The 24212-nt window shown below is 40.0% G+C and overlaps 1 protein-coding gene across 5 annotated transcripts in view; it reads right to left on the minus strand.

The window, feature by feature from the left end:
- Positions 1-24212, minus strand: part of astn1 (astrotactin 1) — a 714709-nt gene that overhangs the window by 73173 nt on the left and 617324 nt on the right. For all 5 annotated transcript variants that reach the window (XM_041803561.1, XM_041803558.1, XM_041803557.1 and 2 more), the window contains 3 exons: positions 14732-15009; positions 9630-9763; positions 6435-6586 (listed from right to left, as the gene is read on the minus strand). In XM_041803561.1, the coding sequence (XP_041659495.1) occupies positions 6435-6586; positions 9630-9763; positions 14732-15009 (564 nt within the window). The remainder of the gene's footprint in view (positions 1-6434; positions 6587-9629; positions 9764-14731; positions 15010-24212) is intronic.

Genomic DNA, 24212 nt, shown 5'->3' on the forward strand with positions numbered 1-24212 from the left:
GGTGGTGGTGGTGCTGACACAGATAAGTTGTTTTAAAGGTTACAGAGAAAATCATGTGCCAAAACTCCAAAACAGAAACTTTAAGGTCGTCTTTGGCATTTAAGTGATATTTCATTGTTGATCTCTAAAAGGTTCCTCTGCATTTAAACTGCTGTTGTCTTCCTGTAGGGAGTGAACTTTAAGGCAAAGGTCACCAGCAGCACATGTTCCATCTTTTAATCTAAATCAGAGGCAAAATTGTGAGTTTTCTAAAAGTCAGGATGGCTTACCGCCACTGGAGACTGAAAATGTGCCTTCTTAACTGTAATTTAGCTTGGGAATGGTGAATTTGCTCTAAGAGAGTAGGATCCAAGCTGATGTTCTTTAAGGGGATCCATCATAGTATTTCTGCACATATATTTGGGCATTCTGAACATCTACCTTCCCACAAAATGCGAAAGAAAGCAAATCCAATCCTTTACTCGTGGTCTGCTAAAATCTAAAAACATGCAATCTGATGGTCCAGAATCTGCACTCCTTGTGAGGTCTCCTGACAAATGGTATCTCCACCCATAGATCTCCACAAACGGCTCCTTCTCCTTCTTGCTCCGTCTCTCTCCTCCATCACCTTGCAAAGCAGATGGATTTGCCTGTTTCCATGTTTCTCACTGGCAAATCCATCTTGCAAAGCTCCCGTCTAAACCGTCTGGGCCTGGTTAGAAAGTGACAGAACCAATCAGTTAAAAGGGGCAGTCGTGACGTATGCAAGCAGCGAGAAGAGGCCGGTACAATTAAAGTAATTCTACAGTCGCCATGGTTTGCGTTATGCAGTTCTCTATGGAGTTTACACCTCAGTAATGGCTACGTCACATGTTTTGTTGCTCTGATTGGTCCATAAAGATACGACAGACAGAAAGTTCATCCAATTCCTTGTCCCAAACGCTGTCTATGGGAGGTTTTCCAGATGGACATGTGAAACAAATCCATCAGGCGTGTCAGGTTATCTTCTCCATGGGTGTGCCAGCATGCATGCATCTGTGTGTTTCCATGGCTATGGATAGGGATTTATGTTTAGAGATACTAGGTCAGGGGTGTCAAACTCAATCACGGCAGGGGCCGGATTCTGGATTTAGGTCTAACCTGTGGGCCTAACAGGGTCAACATTTAACCATAACTGTCAACCTCATTTTCACCAGTAATAAAATATGAAAAAGACAGCGCTGATGATAAATCATTTGGAAATTCAGAAAAGAAAAAAATGATAAGTTTAAAAGCTCAAATCTGAGATAAAAATTCCAATTTATTAGTTCAAAAGACTAGAACACAATATTAAAAATATAAAAACAATGTTTTTATAGAGCAATTATATGAGGAGAAAGTTGAAATTACAAGTTTGAAAGGTCAAAATAGAAGATCAAATTTGAAATCGTGAGTTTAAAAGTCAAAATATGACTTAAAATTTTAAATTGTGATTCTGATAGTTCAAAATGTGGGATTGAAAAAACAAAATAAGAAGTTGAAAATGTCAAAATATAAGCTTGAATTCAAAATGATGACTAAAAAAGTTACAAATTTTGATTTTTATTCAAAACTAGGAGTGTAAAAGGTTGAAATATGATATAAAAAGTGATAATTATGAATTCCAAATGTCAAAATATGAGAAAAAAAAATGATATCATGTGTTTAAAAGTCAACATATGGGATTAAAAAGCCAAAGTTGTTGAAAAGGTCAAAATGTGACTTAATATTTAAAATTGGGAATGTAAAAGATAAAAATGTGACACATAAAGTCCAAATTATGAGTTGCAAAGGTCAAAGTATGAAATCAAAAGTCAAAATCATAAGTTTGAGTCATAATCTTGAGATGCAAAATTGAAAATATGAAATAAAAAAACAAATTAATTTCTTCCCCCACATTCTTGACTTTTATGAAATCTTTCTTACTCTACGTTTTGTTTTGTTTTTTTCATTTTTTTATGGCTAAACAAGGATATTTAAAAAAAATCAAGCTGAAGTTTACATTATTTTACTGGAGGAAACCTACACTCCTCATACTGGTGGGCAAGTAATAATACAAATATAATATGATCTTGCGGGCCGGATATAATCAATTCACGGGCCGGATTTGGCCCCTGGACCTTGAGTTTGACACCTGTGTACTAGGTGAAGGGCAGGTATTATTATAATGACCCAGATACTGCAATGGATTTAATTTTTTGAGAATCATAGGAATATGAATAGAGTTTTTTTTTCTCCACAAATATGTGATAGCACTCTAAATAAGTGCCATTGTATATATTTTGTAATTTTGTATACTTTATAGTAGTTCTATGTTTGTTTTAACTTATATTTATATTTTTCTATGCTTATTTTAACTTATGTTTATACTTTTCTGCACTGTGGGCCAGAGAGAAACATCTTTTTCAATTCCTCTGTATGTCTGATACATATGGCTGAAACTGACAATAAAGATGACTTTGACTTTTTGGACTTTGACTCTAGATACCCAAATTTGTGCAAAAATGAGTGTTAGATTCCCAAGCAGTTTATTTACCAAACATCATATTACTGTTTTTTCTTAGATATATTTTTTTGAAGTGACAAGTGAGAAAAGCAAAGCGGTCAACCTGCTCCACTCTAAACGCACACTGTAAGAAAGTGCAGTGAGGAACAAGGAAGCTCGGTGTGCAACTGCTGTATGCACAGGTGGAAGAAAAAGAAGCATGTTTATCAGTGAAGTGAAGCACAGAGCAGACTGATGTTTCTGTTAGCCCTCTGAGCCCAAAATTAATTTTTAACCATTGTGTCTTGTCTGGACTTTTTGTCGTAAAAAGCTTGAAAAACATTAACCCTGTGGTGCACAGCCAAGCTCTAGACATCGTTTTCTTCAGGACATGTTTGCTGCAGTACTGCCCCTTGAATTAAAAGTTGTTATGGGACTATAGGGACAAATGAAAAAAAATCATATGTATGTATTAATCACAGTAAACAATGACTAAAGCCTTTTTTTTTACTGCATGTCACATTCACCTTCTCACACACAATCACACCTTGTTTGCAAAGGATGCTATATCTAGAATCAGCCGGTAATAACTACTCCCATTCAAGCCATCTGGGGTTCATTGTCTTCCCAAAAACACCTGTAAAGCAGGAGCTTGGATCAAATCACCAATACTCAACTAAAAAGCATACAATTTTTCCACCAGGCTACAGCTACCCATGCACCCCCTGACTCTGACTTTAGTGAGGGAGAGGTTTGATCTGCACATTCTCCTTTAATGTTAAATCTTAGTCTCTCTTCACAGGAAGAAGTTAGGGCTTACCTGTGAACATATAGCTCATATTTACCCCCATAGAGACACCTGCTCTCGTCTGAACATGCTGCGTTGATTAATGATCCTCACTGCTGCGACTAATTCATTGTATTCTCTCATCATGCTACTGCAGACTCAGGTACTCACAGGGAAATGTAACAGTCTCCATTATGGATTGGGTCATTACTGCTAAAATAAACTGCTCCTGTTTTGTCAGGTTTCACTTGTATCGGTCCGCCCAGATAAGCAGCATCCACTATTATGGAGGATGGAGCTACAAGCACTCCTGCTGCCTCTCAGGATGCTTATATAATCTCCTTTTTTAGAGAAAACATGAGAAAACAAAACATACTTTAATTAGCAGATGTATGGAAATGTGAAACATTAAGGAACAGAAATGCCACGACAATATGCACTAAAAGACATGTTGGGAAAAAAGGCTTTAACTGCTCAATTTGAGACTATTGTGAATGGATCTGATGTCAATTAGTGAGATAAAAAAGCAGATTGAAATGACTGTACTGCTCTCATACAGCATATTTATCATCACTAGTGTGATAAATTGCCTAGCCCCTTTTGTTGCAGCACTGAAAGCACTCACAGCTATGTATTTAGGTATGATGGTGATAAGAACACAGCACAAAGCCACATTTTCTACCAAAACAGAGTGTAGGAAGAGCCTTCAGTGAATGCAGAGACCCAAAAACTGTCCAAAATACTTCAGCTCCTTTGTTCTTGCATTGCTAATGGACACCATCTTGTGGAGGTCTTTAAAACTACAGCTGAAACAGTTTCACAGCAAACAGGGTCCCTCTGAGTCCTTCACCTATGCTCACACAAGGTGTGAGGTGAGGCTGTAAAGCTGAGAAATGTCTCCATGGTGATAAGGAAATGCAGCTGTGCTCACACTGCATGGATGTTCGAGATGTTCAAAATGACAACTGAAGATGGACTAAAAAGGACGCATCCCTTTCCAAGTGCTGCTCTAAACATGATGTATAATGCGGATAAATGCAGTAATACATTTTAAGTAGGCAATATGGCGGCAAAAAAAGTATTCACCCCCTTGGATGTTTTACCCTTAAACTGATGTCATGAATCAATCAGGGTTCTTTATAACAAAAAAGACCTTTTGTCCACAAAGTAATGTTAATTAAACAAAAATATGTAATGTAAAATAAGTAACTGCATAAATATTCACCCTCTTCTTCTTTGCAAAACTACTCAAGCTCTGTCAAGTTGCACAGGGATCAGGTATGAACAGCCCTTTTCAAGTCCAGCCACAAGTTCTCTCTTGGATTGAGGTCTGGGCTTTGACTCAGTCACTCCAGAACATTCACCTTGTTGTCTTTAAAGCATTTCTGTGTAGCTTTAGCTGGATCATGTTGGATGCTACATGACTGTATACCTGCATTCATCTTGGCCTCCACCTTTACAAGCCTTCCATGGCCAGCTGCCAAGAAGCCCCCCCAGCCTGAAACAGCAGGTGGTGGAATGCACGTAGCTGGTTTACAAACCCACAAAGAAGGAGAAAGAAGAAGAAGCTACCATGGCAACCACTGGGGTCATGACCTGAGTGAAGATTATTTTTGTTTTGACCCAACAAAAAGTCCATCCTGCAGCCTTGGAGGATTAAAATCACTTTTAAGATGCCAGCAACTTTGCTCTTCATATCTGCAAATCTACTACAGCTCAGAGGATTAAATGGGCTCACGCTGTGCAGATACAGCAGTTTTTGAGGTGACAAGAGACTTTTATCGCCTTTGCACCTCCCCTCACTGACTCCAACTTGTGTTCATCTGTAAGGTGAGTCACAACAGACCATTTATTGAATGGATTCTGATAATTTCTGCTTTTTATTGAGGAAAAATGTGAATAAACTGCCGCGCTGTTGAAAGTTGTTTAGTTTTTACGATGATGTCATAAAGCTGATATGACGCTCAGTCCCGTATCCGAGCGTGGTTGCATTCACATCTCATCCGAACCGTGCCAGAGTCCACTTGAATCGCCCCCAAGACCACCTCCCCAAGTGGGCCCGGGCCCAGTGCCCGGGGTGGTTTGTTTGCATTCACACTACCAAAACGAACTGGACTTTGGGCTCAAATGCACTTGGATCCGGGACCAGGCCCCTAGTGTGAAAGCCACCTAACTGAACTCTGGAGGATGTTCAGTGCTTTGGAACTTTTTTCCACCCATCCTCTGACTTATAATTTTCAATAACTTTTTCTCTGAGTTCCTGGGAGTGTTCTTTTGTACTCATGGTGGAATGGTAGCCATGAATACTGACTAACCAGACTGGACCTTCCAGACACAGGTGTCTTTAATCACTTTTGACACATTCACTGCACTCAGGTGATCCCAGTTTCACTAACTGTAAGTCTACTAGCAATAACTGGCTGGACCAATGTTGAATTAGGCCAGTCACTTTAAAGGGGGTGAATATCCATACAGTAACTTTTAATTTATATATATATCATGTTATATTATTGACCACAAATTATTTGTAAGCCAGTAAAAGGGTAAAACTTCCCATGGGGTTGAATGTTTTTTAAAAGCACTGTATCACTGATTCTGCCTCTTTTGGCTCAACCATCAATGTTGTTGTAATTTCCTTCTACTTTTGTGTAGTTTTCCCGAACTAAAAGACATCCTCATGAGAAAAGACATGGATGTCAAGGAGAGAGCTTTTAACAGCGAAATAAAAACCTCCTGCTGCATGCTTGGACAGGGATTTCTTCCAGGTGGTAGCTGAGATAAAACACATTAGGCTCATGCGGCCACATGGTGCTGACAAATTTGGGGTTTAAGGTTTAAGCCAGCACAAATAATGAACACTGGCCAACAGCTGCCCATACAAACTGAAGCCAGCAGACTGACTCATTACCCATCTCAAAGCTGCACACATCCCAAACATCAACAGGCTCTCATGCTGGCTCAGTAAACACAACAGGAGAGAGACTAGCAACAGGCCGGAGAACAAAAACACATCCTCCTGCGCTAGGTCAGTCCAATCCTGTGACTATAAAAAGACTTCACAACATGTATATTTAAGAAACCACCATTAAAACTGGCATCGTGGTTGTCTGTCAACATCCTCCTTCCTTAAAAAGTCTTCATGTGGGCTCATTTGAATCGACGCACCTGTCTCAACTTTGGAGTGGTCGCTCCTCTCTGTCACCTTCTCCTGGCTGATGAGGTAGTCGACAATCCGCACGCCGATTGGTGGCTCCGTGTGGTTCCACTCCATGATGACCAATGAGCTGCTGGGCTCGTAGGTGTAAGACAGTTTCAGCCTGGCAACAGAACGACAGAGATGGAAGACAACTCTGAGTGAAGGATGGTGTAAATAAACTGCTGTCATTACTGTAATTGACAGCAGGACATTACCCGCCCTGTTTCACAAAACTTCTGCCTAATGAAAACAAACTCTGTAGTGAGACAAACATGTCTGTCAGCAGCAAAAAAAAAAAATCCTATCCCCTCATGACCCTTTTCAGTCTTACTGTCTGTAGATATGTGGCAATAAGATGTGATATTGATGACTTTTCTTGACAACAAAGCAATAAAGCAGCTCTTTTAATTGATCAGCTCAACCAAAGAAAGAGAGGAGGAAAAAATCATTTACCATCTATCATCAGAATTAGGTTTTATTGCCAACAACGTTTTCACATTCGAGAAATTTGACTCAGTAGCTGCGGTTACATGAACCTTTTTTTCAAGATCCGATTAAATTCATTCTGGTCAGAGATGAAAACGTCTCTGTACACATGTACATTAGAGATACAATCCAATTCACACCCGTGTGCCCAGGCATCTCAATCTGATCTGAATACAAATGTTCTGACATGCACCTTATCGTCCCACCGGTTAAATCTACAGACAATTTGCCGTAGAAGGAGAATTTCTTCTTCTGCACCCATGAACAAACCGCCTGACTTACACTAGCCATCCTCAAATGACGGCTAGTGGGCCAGGTCCGGTGCCAGCAGGTGTCATCTGGCCCGTGAGACGTTTGGGGAAAAAGATTGATATTTCTTAATGTTATTTTTCAATATTTACATATTTAAAATACAAATTTCCACTCACTTATCTCGATCTACCTATAATCATAGCAAAAAAGGTCGTACATACATGATTTAAATAGCCTATGTATTGAACTCTCTTTAGAGCAGGGAGGAACATCATAAAAAGACGCATGGCAGCACATCCTCTCAGCTCTGCAAACATGCTGTCCAAAAATAGGCTGATACAGACTGCATGATTTTTATTGTTTTTCTAAGATGAAGAATTTAACCGCCGTGCACAGCTGCAATTCGCTCTCTAGAGTCCAGTCCCGTCTGCAGCTCTGACTAGTTTTATGCATCTCTAGGCCTTAACAAATATCAGAACCAGAGGTTTTTGCCTTTTAAAACCAAACTTCTATCTCTGGGGGTGATTAAAAGAGCTGCTCTCAGGATAGCAAATACTTTTCCTGTGTAACAGTCCATCAGCCACAAACGCAGACATCGTATCTCGCTTTGGTGAGTGATTCAGTTCAGTGTCAACCTGATTTAACCCCTCATTATATAAATATGTAATGCCAAACTAATATCAACAACATTTATTTACATACGATTTAATTTTATGTCAACAAGTAGTGCAATTATGGTCTCGATCACTTACGTTAAATGGGGCATCGCTTATAAATCCTGTGGTGTATTTAACTCTATCTCATCAAATGGTAAAAATTCCTCTCATAACTGTGAAAACAAATTCTTTAAAACTAAAAATGTAATCCTAATCTGTACACAGGCTGTCCTATGACTTGGTGAAGCACTAAAAGGCATCCAAAATTACTGACAGAGATGAGTCAGTTCTTGACACATGCAGGGGTATAAGGGGGATTCTGATGGATATGCAGAAGAACGACTGTAGGGCTCAAACGTGCCCTAAAGTCAAGTTTTCACTCAGTAGGTGAGGATTTGTAGCTCTGAGTCTAAAAACATTTAAAAATGTAAAAAAAGCTACGTGATATGCCTGTCCTGTTTAGATTATATCTTCGTACATCCAAGACATTTTAATGGTGTAATAAGTGGAAAAAATCCAATGTCTGGCCCTTGGCTTTCTGATCTTGAAATATTTTGGAATAAAAGTTAGGAACCCTGCTTTACACCATTAGGTCACTCACTTGTTTTTTCAACCCATCCCCACCTGAAAATATTGGCTCGTATACTCACTCGTGTTCGTACATTATATTATCTTTATTTCTACATTATTGTACTTAGAAAAAGACCTTTATCATGTGCTGCAGACAGTTCTGATGTTTCAGATGCTTCCCCTGTTAAAGCAGCTCAGCGGTACATAGGCTTCTGCTGTAATCCATTCAAAGGAGGAGAATAACGAAGCATGTCACGTGGGGCAGACATGCGCAGTAAGACAAAAACGCCCCAAACAGGGGGAGGTGATCAGATCAAGTGTTTCCATGGATGCTGATCCGAATGAAGATCGACATAAACCACCCCTCTCATGCGGAATGAAATTCCATTCTGAATGCGCCAGATTGGAAAATTTCATTCCAAATGGAGTGTGTATATGAAGCATTTTCATTCCGATCAGGCATTTATTCCGATTACAAGTGGTCCATGTAAACATGCCTAGTGTTTGGTGCAAAGTAATACGGAGAAATAACACAAATATCAAGAGGCCAATAAAGATATTAAGGGGCGGTGAAGTCTGTTTAAACATGCATTATCTTGTCTGCTGGTTCTGGGGCTCAGTGAAAGTCTGGTGGGTGAGGGCTGGAGTACTGTTCATGATGCTGACAGCAGAGTGGTAGAAACTGTTCTTGTGGCTGGAGGTTTTGGTCCAAATTAGCCTCAGCCTCCTGCAAGGGGCGAGGAAAGGCCTCAGAAAGTCTGGGGTGAGATAGCTTGGCTGCAATTTCATCTTCCTTGGTTGCTGCTCCGTCTGTTTTCCATCCATCTGCTCTGTTGTAGTTGTACCTTTCTGTGCCCAGGGTGCTAACACCATAGATAAGTTTGTAGTTTCTAATAACTCACACAGTATTGTGTGAAGCTGTATATACTTTCTTGGCATGGTTGAAAATGGTCTGAAGCAAATCTCTGTTGTGGGCATCCACACTGATATGTGTGCAGGTCTATCTAAGTGTGAAACACAACCCTGGCTGTAATTATAAGCTGTAACAATGTTCTGTGTACGCATGGATCCTGAAGGCACGTTATACAAACCCACTGAAGCAGGACTCAGAGGTCTGCCAGCATAATGATGGATGGTTTCTTCCTCAGCCCATTTTCGAGTGATGTCTGCAGAGAGGTAATGTTATTCCGAGTTACTTACATTGGTTGAGGAAGTGGGGCACAGGTGGGCAGTCCGTCTGTGCCAAAAGCGCTGGAATCACACCGACACCAGTCATCGATAACGTCGCCCTTCCCTGAACACCACAGCATGCTCATCATGGCCTCCTGAAGAGCCTGCAGAGACGAAGAGAAGGGATGATTGGTGTAAAGGCAGAAAAATATACCGAAGAGAAATATATTTGCCCCAATTTCTTATTTTGTTGCATATCTGTCACACTTTAATGTTTGAGATAATCAAAAAAATCTTAGTATTTTGCAGTAAATGCAAAATGCAGTCTTTAAACACTGATTTCATGTATTAAAGCATAAAGGCATCTATGTGTAAAAGTAATTACCCCTCTTGTTAAATCATTAACTATGATTGTGGTAAAAACATTTTTTGGGAAAATGAGTTCAATTTCACTAGCCACAACCAGCCCCCCCCCCAATGGCCCAATTGTTGAAAAATGCGCGCTAAAGTGCCCTCTTGGGAGCCAAAATGCATGTTAAAATGCCCTCTTGGGAGCCAAAACACATGCTAGAGTGTCCTCTTTGGAGCCAAAATGCTTGTTGAAGTGCCCTCTTGGGTGGAAAAAACACACTAAACTCCAGAAGACCATTAGGACCAAGAAATACTGTGAAACATTACTGTTGCAATGACTTTTATGTTGGGCCCTTTTTTGATCTATATTGAGCCAGAACTATATCTCACAGAACCAGTTTGGATTATCTGGTGTTAATATGGTTTTAAAATGCATGTGAATACAGGAAATGGCATCTACTTAATTGAGAATGTTCTGGGGAAGACCCCAAGACCCCCTAGGGATTTATTTATTTATTTCTGTGTGTTCTTCACAGTCCAACGTTGAATCTACACAGTTTTTGTGGATGCTGATCCTAACTACAAACTAACTTGAGTAGTCTGTCTAGTTAGTCTGTTTTAAGGCTATATAATGTGCCATTTGTAGAACATATAAACATGTCTAAAGTGCCCTCGAAAACACGCCAAACTTAGTGCCCTCTTCAGTGGCGAGAATGCGCTTTATGTGCCCTTTTTATCTTTTCGCCTCTGCCCTTGAAAAAGTCTGTGCACACTACTGCTGTGGAGAGATGTTAAGTTTATACGGTGCCATCATATAGCTGAAACAACACTGTACTCTATATCCAGGTGTGATTGCATTAGCATCTCACCCGAACCATGCCAGAGTCCCCTGGATTGGGGATCACCTCTCTAAGAGTGCCCCGGCCCAGTTCCCAGGTGCATCCGTTTGCATTCACACTGACCAAAATGAACCAGACTTTGGGATAAAGTCCACTCGGATCTAGGGCCAGGCCCCGAGTGCGAAAGTCACCTTAAGGCCTCATTTTACTTAGATTCAGTGACCACGATTTAACAATAACAAAGAGACTGGGCAGTAATGGCATCCATGAGTTCTAAGGCCAAAACCAATGTTGACCATAGAGAACACAAAGGCTCGTCTCACATTTGACAGAAAAGGAAAAAAAAAGAAAAAAATCTCTAAAATTTTTTGGAAAATAATCTGATGACTGATGACAAAAAATGAAAAATTAAATTTTACATCTGGAGTAAAATTAACAACTCATTTCCAACAGTCAAACATTGTGGTGGTAGTGTGATGGTCTGGGGCTCCATTGCTGCTTCAAAACCTGGACCACTTGCTGTAATTGATGGAGCCATGAGTTCAGCTCTCTACCAGAAAATCCTGAAGCACCTGCTGCAAAACCCAAGTGGCAAGCACACTTGGGATTGCAGCAGGACAATGATCTGAAACATACCAGCAAGTCCACCTCTGACTGGCCTAAAATGAGGGTTTTGGAGTGGCCTGGTCAGAGTCTGGCTTAAATCTGATTGAGATGCCGTGGCATGATCTTAAACAGTAAACTGGCACGCCAGATGGATTTTTTTCACACATCCATCTGGGAAAACCACTCATAGACAGCGTTTGGGAAAGGGCAGAGCATTTAAAAAAAATATGAAGGGTGAGTGGATGAACGTTCTGTCTGTCAAATCTCTACGGGCCAATCAGAGCAACAAAACATGTGATGTAGCTGCTGCCGAGCTGCAGTCTATGGCTGCAGACTTACTCCATAGAGAACTGCATAACACCGTGAACCATGGCGACTGTAGACATGTCAGTACACAACTTTTGTTGTTTTTGAAAAGAAAACAACTCACTGCTGTTCTTTGTTCTGCTTTTCACAAAGAAATGTCTTCAAGTTCTGATAAAACTTGCACTTTTGCAGCATCTACGCTAATGTCTTTCACCATTATTGCACCGGCCTCTTGTTGCAGCTTGGTTACGTCATGACTCCGCGGAGCCCAAAAGTTCTGCCCCTTGATGCTGATTGGTCCTGTCACTTTCTAACCGGGCCCAAACGGTTCAGACAGGAGCTTTGCAAGATGGCTTTGCCAGTGAGAAACACGGAAACGGGCGTATCCATCTGCTTTACAAGGTTATTTAAACAGGCCATTCATGCTGGAAAACCCTCCAATGTGGCAGAATTTAAAACAATTCTGCAAAGAAGAGTGGGCCAAAATTCCTCCACAGTGATGTAAAAGACTTATTGCCAGTTATCACAAATGCTTGCTTGCAGTTGTTGCTGGGGTCAGGTAGGTTTGGATGGCTTTTTCCCATAAAAAATGAAACCATCATTTAAAAACTGACTTTTGTATTAAATCAGGAAGGGAGCTTTTCTTTCACAGCACTGTACTTAAATTGTCTCCTCTACATTGTTTTTACTACCTGCTTTATTTTAATGCTCTAGCATCTTCCAAACATCATGTGGTCAATAACAGCATCCGTCTGACGCCCCAGGAGGGTTAAACAGCGCTGTATCGATGTACCCTACCGTCTGAGGAGTGGGAGCAGTATTGATGTGCCGTATTGATGCAGTCCAATAAGTCACAACGCCGCATGGCAGATAATTACACAGCATGCTGGCAGCAGAGGAAGCCATGATACTTTAAGAGGAATTAAATACCTGTGAAGTTTATGTAACCTGTTTCATTATAGTGCTGTATGTGGATGAATCATCTACATACTGGACAAACTCATGCTGGGCGTCACTGCTGGACACCAGTTAATATACTCACTGGGTTTTAATGATCACACCTGCATTCTAATGACTGTTTCTATTCATTAGCTGTCCTCTCATGTCATGGGTGATTTGACGTGAAAATGGAAAGAAAATTCTCCCGTACTTTCTTCCTTTAATCATGCACAGGAAAGTGAGGTGAGATAATCCAGTTCAGGAGGATGAAAGAAGACACGGGCACCACTTTGGAGAGTGTTACCAAAAAATGATATAATGGTGTCTGTAATTAATGTGTGTTTCCTAACATTGCAGAGCCAGTGCATTGGCCAGATTCCATGTTCTAAGAGGCAGTAGTTAGTGATGGTTTAGTTGAAGGGATGCAAGCTAGTAAACAGTGGTGGTTAGAGTTCAGAGATCAGAGTGATTAAAGCTAACGTGGCAGTTTAATCAGAACTGGACATTTCTGTAACAAAAGAGCAATCAACTGCACCTAAAGCTTTCTGGTAGAAAGATGTTTTTGATCCTCTTCCAACTGGCTTAAGCAAGAGAGCAATTTACCAATTAGCTGCAGTGGTAGTGAATAATTAAGGACTGACAGGACAGTGGCTTCCTGTTGATTTTGGGTTACATAATTTACAGTGGTAGATGCGATGGTGTGAATTTACACTATATTGCTGAAAGTATTCACTCACCCATCCAAATAATTGAAATCAGTCGTTCCAATCACTTCCATGGCCACAGGTGTATAAAATCAAGCACCTAGGCATGCAGACTGTTTCTACAAACATTTGTGAAAGAATACAAGCTCAGTGAATTCCAGTGTGGTACTGTGATAGGATGCCACCTGTGCAACAAGTCCAGTGGTGAAATTTCCTTGCTTCTAAATATTCCACAGTCAACTGTCAGTGGTATTATAACAAAGTGGAAGTGATTGGGAATGACAGCAACTCAGCCACCAAGTGGTAGGCCACGTAAAATGACGGAGCGGTATCAGTGGATGCTGAGGTCTCCAACTTTCTGCAGTCAATCGCTACAGACCTCCAAACGTCATATGGCCTTCAGATTAGCTTAAGTACAGTGCGTAGAGAGCTTCATGGAATGGGTTTCGCCCACCTTCCACCCCAGTTCTCATGAGGCAAAGACAGCCCAGTATAATGACACAAACTAAGTTTGTATGCAGAGTAAGCAGTATGTCTGAATGATCAAAATCATCTAGATATGAGGAGAAAAATTGACTACACAAGGAAACAAAGGCATATATACTTGAGATTAATTCAGGAATACATGTCCAATTCCTGCAGCAGGTAATGCCATGACATGGTGATAGATAACAGAACATCACTCGCCACTAGAACCCAAAGAGGAACCAGCAGCATCATCAGGTCAGAAGCTAGCCTTCCTTTAAAACCACTGTTAAGTCCAGGAGCAAGTCTTAAGTCTGCAACAGCAATCGCTGCTCAATAAGCACAAAATGAAAACAGCTGCAGCAGCATCAACATCATTCCTGTTTCTGGAGAGAGCAAGTTTTTAATTTCAAACTGATTAAAAAAGAAGAAAAAAGTACCTCAGCAGAACAATGAAAAAAGGGAGTCTTAATGGATTCACAACAACCTCCAAAGAGCTCTGACTGGCTCAAATGATCAAAAAACACGCTGTGTATGGGCATGTACGCTTGCTGTGCAAACCTCTAAAAAGATAGGCTCTATTTTGTGCTTTGTTTGCATGCACTATTTGTGTATAGTGGGGAAGTCTGCTCAGGAGTGTGTAGTGAATATAGCTGCAGCTACATGACTATATGCAGCTGCAAAAGGCTAGCATGTTGACAGTTTAAGTACACTAGCTAGTAGCTTTACCATATTTCAATGGATACATTGTTTTTTCTAAGCTGTACTTCAGTGGAGGAGCAGATTAATCTCTCACCATTAGCAGCACAGCTGCCTGTGTTAGGCCTGGTCATGCATATGTGACAAAGTCTATCTGCCGTGTCACATCAGGTGTTTCCAGATGCTACACAGCCAGACATGAAGAGGTGAATTTTGTACACACCTGGTAGGTCTCATTGTTGGACACCAGCTCATAGATGGGTGCAGCTTTGGTGATCTGCAGCAGGACGGGCTCAGACTGCTGCCGGCCTTGTGCCGCTCTGGGGCTCATGTGGCAGAGGTGGCAGGCACGTGGACACTGGCCCTGGCTGGTGCAATCCATACGGACGCCGGCTGCCATGCGTTTAGCTCCAGTGTCCAGCAGACTGGCAATGTACGCCGGGTAGGTCAGCGTCCTCGGTTCCTTGTCACGCTCCTCTGACTCCTCAGATGGTGAATTACCTGACAGAGAGACAGAAATAAACTGGTTGGTTAGCTTTTTTTAATTGTACAAATCAGAGGGAAATTTCCTATTATACAGACTCAGATAGACTCAATCACATCCCGATGGGATGTGGTGACAGAAGGCAGGTTCAGTGGCTTCTTCTCTGAGTTTGAAAACATCATGGGTTTGGTTTTGTCAGGATTTAAGATCAATTTTAACTCAGTGTGTCCTGTAAAGTATCGAAGGCTTCTTATGTAGGAGCTGAACAATAAAGGACTGTATCATCTGCATATAAATGACCATTTGCATAGGGAACATTCCACCCAATGCTATTTAATAAAAATATTTAATCTTAACCAGAGTGTGTAGGTACTGCACACGTGTCCCACCACATAAAACAGGTCCTTTCTTCAAATGTTCTGACTTCGCCACTGAAGCGTCATGTTCTAACGGTGACCACATTTGCTGTGGGCTAATTAAAAATGGACCACAGGCCAAAGTTGGCCTACAGGTCATAGTTAAGACGCCCCTCTTTAAGATTAAATAGTTCTCACAGACATCAGGCGAGGAGATGCTGAGTTCACATGCTCCCTGTAATGAGATAAGAAAACTAGGGGGGAAAATAAAGAGAATTTTCTATTTCCTTTGTAGCAACGCAGCGAAACTACAAAGTATTAATGTGTTCCCACTTTCCCCTTATCTCACTTCTGTAGACTTCTGAGCTTTTTTTCTGCTTCACAGACAGAATACAGGAGCACGAGGAGAAAGATTGGGGCCAGCTACAAAGAGCTCAGAGCTCCCGCTAGAGAAGGAGGTGAGCTGCACTGCTGCACCAATGAAAGGTTTACATCGTATTTATGTCTCTGCTGCTGTTTCAGGCTCTTGTTGACATACATGATCCTCCCCTCTCTGCTCAGGCTGCGGGGATTGATTAGACTCCCTCAAAAACAAATACAACAAAGAAAAATACAGTACAGGAAGATGAAACCAGAGTCTATGACCCATGGGCTGCACATAAATCACTTCAGTTTATTCAGAGATTGAACAAGGCTTTGCTCACAGCTTCTATGGAAGCTCAGAAAGTCATTATTGTCAATTTTGTGGACAAATAATGCCACTTATGTCTTTGCTACATTGCCGTGCACACATGTAAATGGAGTGTTTCTGTTTATTTTAGCTGTCAAACGTATCACTCTTAAGGTTTTTTTGCTGAAAACAAAAAGTTTGAAGCATTGCACAAGCAAGGCTTTTGTATGACACTCAGGATTTTTTTTTTTTTTTTTTTTGTATGCAGGAAATCCAGTTCAGTGCAGAGAACACCTTACCCTCTAGGCTCTTGCATGCAGGAACATGATCACAGCAACTAAGTGAGCAAATCCGAAAGAGAGAGAGCATTGCACTCATAAAACACCAAAATTCCAAAAGCAGCCAAACAACTGGCCTTGAAAACAACCACCAGCTTCATATTTGGAGAAATGCACAGTAGATTTATAAACCAGCTGCTTCTGCTGTGTGGGGTAATTATTAGGTTATATGGGTGTGGTACACTGTCACTGATGGGGAGCTCTGCCATCTTACCTTGCTCCTGGACTTCATCACGGACTAGCTGACTATTGCCTCAAATGCTTAGCAGTGCTAATATTAGCAGTCTGCAAGATTTGCACTTGGTATGAGCTTAACCACACAATGAATGTGTCAGTGTGGGAGGGCTCCTAACTCGCTGAGTGCGGAGGCTAAAAAGAGTATAGTAAGGAAGGACCAAGGACTGAAAGACTCTGACTTTTGTCTGCATGCTCAGATACCAGGAATGCCACACTGTCTTACTCAAGGAACCCATCACCCCATGCACGAGTCCAAGTCTGCAATTGATCCCAGCCAGTGGATTGATGGATAACGCTGCCAAGGAAGGTGAACTTCTCTATAAGTTCTACCAGGAACCATTCACAGACACAGATTCAATCTTTGTTTTTGCCCAGGAGACAAGTAATCCCAACCCTTCAGCCTCCTCACTCAGTGAGTTAGGAGCCCATTCAAGAACTTCTTCAGACTCCACGAGGATTACACATCATCAGCAAAGTCCAGATCAGTGATCTGGACATGACCAAGTGACACTTCACAGTTGGCAGTTTGGCATTTTAGCAATAAAAATGTGAATTTAAACACAGTTCAAATTCACTTTCATATATGATATAATAATGCTTGTAATATTAATATAGTGCCCAGAGCCAGGTACAAACACTGGGGAGACCGGGCCTTCTCTGTGGCGGGGCCCAGACTTTGGAACAAGCTGCCCCCCGGACATAAGAACCATCACCGACTTTGGCCTTTTTAAAATCAGGCTTAAAACCTATTTTTTCAGACTGGCTTTTAACATTTAATCATGACACATTACTTGTATTTGTTTTATTGTAGTTTTAATTGGTTTTATATTGTTTAATTATTCTTTTTCTTATGCTTTGATTTTATTGGAAAGCACTTTGGTCACTCTATGTGTTATAAAGGGCTCTACAAATCAAAGTTGATTGATTGATTGATTGATTGATCGATTGATTGATTAATAAAAACAACAATAATAAAAAATATATAATAATAGAAATATTAATCCATTTAGAAAATTTAAATAAATTTAAAGAATATTAAAATGATAATAATAATTATAATAATAGTTGTGTCTGTCATAGTGGCTCCATTATGACAGCCATAAAACAAGACGTCTAATTCAAAAATAAATAAATAAATAAATAAATAAATAAGTAAATAAATAAACAAACAAACAAACAAACAAACAAAAAAACAAATAAATAAATAAAATGTCAGGTTTTGGGTTTTTTTTGGAAATTATTTTAGGTTATATCAGAACTTACCAACAATATATTTTAGGCCTTTCAAATGATCACAGTTTTTAATCATGAATAATCTCAAAACTTCTGAGGTTATTCATGATTAATCGCATCCTTTTCACTGCATTTTGTAATTCCATTATTTTGCATTTACTATTATTTTTTAGTCATTTTTGATTTTTCTACAGTCTTACGCTAAAGTGACTTCCTGTTTAGATACAAACCTGCTTTTATAGGTAAATCAAATATCATCATATGAACTTAACTATGAAAAAATATTTCTGTTATGGATTGACATGGAAAAAAATGAACAGTTAAATGGTAACAAGAGGTACAGATGACTTTTAACCTGAGAAAATTAGTGCACTTATTATGAACCTTAATTAATTGCAATTAATGTGATTAATCTTGACAGCCCTAATATAGTAGATATGTAACATAAGAGGAGCCTTTTTTAAATTGATATGGACATTTCAGCGCAGAAATTCTCCATTTATTACCTATAAAATGGATTCTTGAAATAAACTGATGAAATAAAAAAGATTCAGTGAACTAACTGATTTATTCGTCAATCCACAGGCTGACTCAAAAATGAATGCAGCAGAGGTGGAAGTGCAGATGAGTCAACTTTATTTAACTTGATAAAGTTTCACAGCATGGCTCCTCGTACCATTAGAAGTCCACTAAAGCATCCCTGAGGCTCTCTGAGTTACACGGCCCATTTAATTTTAGAGAAGGACAGAGCTGAGTATCATCACTGCTGAATTATCTGACCCGATGAAAAGAATTCCTTTCACTTCTCACGATTTTTTGTCTTTGGATTGAGTTTGGCAGGCGGTGGATTCCTGAAAAGTTGAACTTTGCACAAGTCTTCCCAGACAAATTTTTTTATTATCACAAAAATGTGAACTAAATGTTCTCCATGTAATGTGACACTGTCTGAGAGAGAGGAGGACAGAGAGTGGGACGTCCACTCTAAGAGAGTGCAGCGAGAGAGGGAGAGATGCTTCATGCAGAACTTTGACACCATTTTTCTTTTTTAAAAGGGGGGCTTTTTCAGATAACCATTTAGGAAGAGTGCTAGGCTGTGGGCAAAGGCAAGCAATTTAAAGCTCAAGCACCAATTAGGGAAAAAGCTTGTTGTGCGGGCGGCCTGTGATGGAATACAACTCAAGTTTATGAGGCATGGGATGATGGGAAAACGGCGTGCATGCAAGCTCAGGGACTAACACACATGTGCACCAGAGCAAAGGCAAACAGAGGGTATAACATGACGAATGTTACCTTACAGTTCCACAACACTCTTAAAGTGATTTATCTGCACTCTGGCTTTAAATGTCTGAGTATGTGTTTTCTATTTGTGTTTATTTATCACTGTTTGGTTACTTTCTAAATGGAGCTTATTTTATTTATGCAAGTTGAGATGGACGCACAAATCCTCGCACCTTACACCTTAAAAAGAACTAACGCCATTTGTCAAACACCCACATTAATAACACTCCGCCTCTGTGAGACTAAACACTTCTGCATATTATTTCTTACACATAAAGCAACTTTACAACAGCAAGTATAAAATCCACAGAGGGAATTAAACTGTCCCGATGGATCACGACATGAATGCATGCAAAAACATGTCTCACACAAATATTCTAAATCACAACTGTGCAAATCTCAAAGAACAGAATTTATCGGTAAGCACACTTTGATCACCCAGAAAGATGAGCCTTCAAAAAGCAACAACAAATCAGTCTCACTCCTGTTGCTTTGTTTCAAACTCAGTGAGAGGAGCATTTCAATCATGTAGCGAATAAGAGACCTCGAGAGTAAAAAGGCGAGTGCACACCATATGTTTTTTCAGTCGATTCAGACATGAATTTTGAGTCTGTGACTCATTTAGATTTTGAGCCAACTTTCAGCCTGATTGTGTGCCGTTTGTTGTGCAATGTAAGATGGACATGATGCCAGCCACAGCCCGGCCCACTGCTCCTGTCTAGTTGAATGCATATCTGGCGTTAGTGGTGGGAGTATCGAAACTAAAGTATTGATTTATTGATTTATTGATATTTACCAAGTACTCTTTTGGTATCAATCCCTTTAGCAAAGTATTGATACCAAATGAGTACTATAAAATACGTCTCACCACCACCTCCCTGCCTCTCTCTCTTCCAGACTGTTTTGGCTACACTGCCAGTCTGTGTCAAGTGAATTTGGAGACCAATCAAACATGCCTTACATGCTTGTTGGTGTCACATGGCACATGACCAATCAGACATCCTGCCGTACCATGTGAGAAGATCTTTGTTCAGGTTTGTGATTTCAGATCAAGATTTTTGTCTTCTTGCCAGTTTTGCGTCTCTTTGCATGTTTTTAACATGCTGTTTACGTCCCTGACAGTTAGTACACAGCTGTAAAGCATTCTGATTGGGTCGTGACACCCACTCAGAGGAGCCGTTACTAATCAGGGGAGGTCTCAGGTAAATGAGGTCTGATGGGAGGCCGAGTCACATCAGAGGAGAGAAAAATCAAACATCAGGCACTCACAAACAGCGGTTAGTGTGTGAGCATAGTCAGTCTGAACACATGACTGACCACAAAGAGGAAGATTAGGTTTTTCTTTTGCTGTGATTGTAGAAGGAAGGAAACCAACAGGAGACAGTATATGGGTTGCCCTGTATAATGATACATTAGCACAAACATTAGCATCCACAGACTCAATCATGTGCTCGTTGAGGTCAAAGTCAGTGTCCTTGCACTCCTGACCGGCCAAACTTTAATCTGTCCTTGTCAAACTGGCTCACTTTCCCCCTGATCAGCTCCCATCTCTCTGTCTTCACTTGCCACCTCCTGGCAGATGGAAATTAAATGTGGCAGTTGTATTAGGACAGCTGGGCGCCTTTTAGGGCAAAGAAGATTGGCAATGATTGGTTCAGTTTAGTCTTGGTTTAGTCCGGCAGTGTTCAGTGTCAGCTGGGACTGTGGGGGATTTTATAATGGACTCACAGCACAGCCTGAAGACATAGTCAAATACACACAGTGAATGAAACTAAGCACTCTCAAAATTACTGCAAATATAACGCCAAAATTATCAGATTTTAAACTGATTTCTTTTTTCTGTGCTTCAGCCCTACGCTGCAGCAAACATAGTGGGTCCACATAGCCCTGAGAACTATGCAGTGGCCTACACATGCAGCCGATTGCACCTCCACATAAATGTATTCAAATGAAGCAGACCGTGATGCCTGGGATTGGTCTGCTGGGTATCAGTGGTTATTGCTGAGTAATGTCTGCAGGGATATTGTTTGCACGTTAATGTGAGATAAATGGCAACTAGAAAAATATACTTCCTGGCATCCAAAAACATTAGGCGTGCATTTTCTCCTGCAGATGTTTCTCTCAGTGGTCAAACAGCACCTCAGTCCAAAGTGACCGCTTGTACTGTCCACCTCCTCTGATGCTTCCTGTCTTTTCTTCTTTCCAATAACTGCAGATCAGTCTGGACCAACTTGTTTTTTATTAGCATGTATTAATTATGCCATTTTTTTCATATTTGGCTGTGTTGCTCTTAAATGTTTAGCCTTATCTACTGACCTTGCTAAACTTTGTGCTATGTTTTGCGGAGGAAGCTAAGTGGTCCTCCTGCTGCTGTTGTGTTTCCTTCCAATCCCCTCCCCCCCTCTGAGATAAAAGTCAATGTATTCCCTATTTTCTATGTCAGGCTGTGTGGGGCTCCTGCTCAGCTCTGACTCATGCTTACATTTAGGCTCATTTTCCTCCACTTTGCTTTAATAATTAAGTCATTAAAAGACAGCTTCAGGTTTAAGAACTTTATCTTCTATCATACAGACTTTGCCGACAGGGTGATCGTGGGCACTGCTATCACAAAAGGCACCATCTTTGGTCAAAGGCCCTCAAACAGTATGAGAGAGTTTAGAATTTAAAACTTTGCAAGAAGAAAATTAAAACTTTCCCCATGTTAATGACCTTCTCTGAGCGTGTTCATCAACTTTACTCTTATGTTACTGCATGCTTATTTATGTTTCTATCTGTTTGACTATGTTTATGTTCTTATCACCCTTTAAGACCTGGATCAGTGTGGGTGGGCCTGACTCATCTGCATTTGTGTTATTATTATTTAAAATCCTCTTCTAGTATCAAGTGTCATGTATCATTTTAATTAGAACAACGTAATTCTAATTCTCACTGATTTTAAGTTCTTATTTTACACGTTCTTGGTCTCAGAATGGATGAATTTTTAAGAAAAAAAGCCACTTGGAATTGTCAATTCAGTTCAAAGTTCACCAAAAATATGAGCGCACCCATTTGACAGGGGATTGTCTGAACCGATGCTATGGGCACAGAGAATGTAGATTTATAGTGGTTTTGCACTGATTTTTAAATGTTGTTTGAATTATGTGTTTTCTTTTGTACAACTCAAGCATGGCTGCCATTTATAACTCACAAGAAGAAGCAGGACCTATCTAGAACGATATGTTGCTGCCATCAAATTCATAATGTGCTATTATTTTTTATGAAATGTGAAAATATCTTAGTTTCCATTCTGATATGTTATTTTCTATTTTGAATAAAATATGTATTTATGAGATTTGCAAATCATTGCATTCAGTAATTTTTTCTGAAATTGAGGTTGTACAATATGTCCCAAAAGCAGACAAGTTAGCACTTTTGTTCCTCATAAATGGACATGACTGCTTTAATGCTGCACATACAGAGCTTTTCACTCACACAGAAGTGAGCCTGGCCTTCCAAACCCCCAGTAAAAGCCTCCAATGACCACCTAGACCAGGGGTGTCAAACTCAATCACAGGGGCTGGATTCTAAATTAAGGTCTAACCTGAGGGCCTAACAGGATCCACTTTAAAATGATTTTGACATTTAAAAAGTCAAAATGTTAAGTTAAAAGGCTCAAAATCTGAGATAAAAAGTCAAACTTGCTAGTGCATAGAAAATATTAAATAAAATAATACTTTTAAAGATAAACACATAAAAAAGTCACAATCATGTTTTAAAGGCAAAACACATGAGTTAAAATTTAAAATGTTGCACGTAAAAGGTCAAAATGTGAGATAAAGGTTGAAATAAAAAACTGGAAAGGTCTAAAAATGAAATAAAATGTCAATATAATAAATTGAAAAGCTCAGATTATGAGATAAAATGTAAAATAATAATTCGAAACGGTCTAAATATGAGATAAAAACTTTAAATGATGAATATAAAATGTCAAAATATGAAATAAAATTTCAAATAATAGATTGAAGTCATAATTGTGCAATGCAAAATTGAAAATATGAAATGAAAGCACAAATTAATTTCTTTTCCCACATTTCTTTTTAGCTTTTGATTTTTACTCTTTATTTTTTTCACATTTTTATGACTTAAGAATACTTTATGTCATCAAGGTTAAGTTTACGTTTTTATACTGGAGGAAATCTGCAGACATCTGATTTTAGGGCCAGTTATGCTGCGTTCAATTGCACTCGGAACTTGGAAAGATCCGAGTCGGAAATTCCGACTTCTGAGGTAAATGCGTTTCATTGCATAAAAACAGACGAACGTGGCCAGCCGCAGTAAGCTGATGTTTGTTTTGATGTTTTTCGAGGATCAAAAATTACTGTTGGGGAAATATATTAGCTACTTGAGGGAGAGAGAGAGAAAGTGAAACGTCATATGTTGTAAGAATGACTTGAACGCACCAGCAAGGGGAATCCTGCATGCATCATTGAACTTATACAGGCATCAAAGCGAGCTGTGCAGAGGCCTGTACTGTAGTAACACAAATGCTAAATTAGACACATAAAAGTAAAAGTTGAGGAGAAATTGACTTACGGTGTGCTACGCCATTTTTGCTATGTCATTCCAACCGACTCGGGCTGCTTGGATCCTACCCAAATTCCCGAGTCAGTGTCCTGAGCACAAGGGCCGTTCTATTGCACTTTTCCGATTCGGAGGTCGGATTTTTCTGAGTTCCGAGTGCAATCGAACGCAGCATTATAATGACAATATGATATGATCTTGCGGGCCAAGTGTAACTGTACCACAGGCCAGATTTGGCCCCCAGGCCTTGAGTTTGACACCCCTGGCCTAGAGTCATTAACACACATGAAGAGTCACTTTGGACACACCATAAGAGCTTCTCAGGAGGAGATCTGCTCCAGAATCAGACTTCTGGGGCTGGTAACTGCTTTATAAGTTGACTTAATTTCAATCAGGTCTCGTTTAGTTAATTGTATGTGGTGAAGTGTATCCAAGTAAGTGCACATCAGCTGAAAAACGCCTCCTTGTATCAGCAAAGCATAATAAGTACCTGGCATTCAAATGCAGAGAGCAGAGGTGAGTGTATTTCATTGTATATTAAGTGTATG

Source organism: Cheilinus undulatus, linkage group 13 (genome assembly GCF_018320785.1).
Source record: "Cheilinus undulatus linkage group 13, ASM1832078v1, whole genome shotgun sequence".
Lineage (NCBI taxonomy): Eukaryota > Metazoa > Chordata > Actinopteri > Labriformes > Labridae > Cheilinus > Cheilinus undulatus.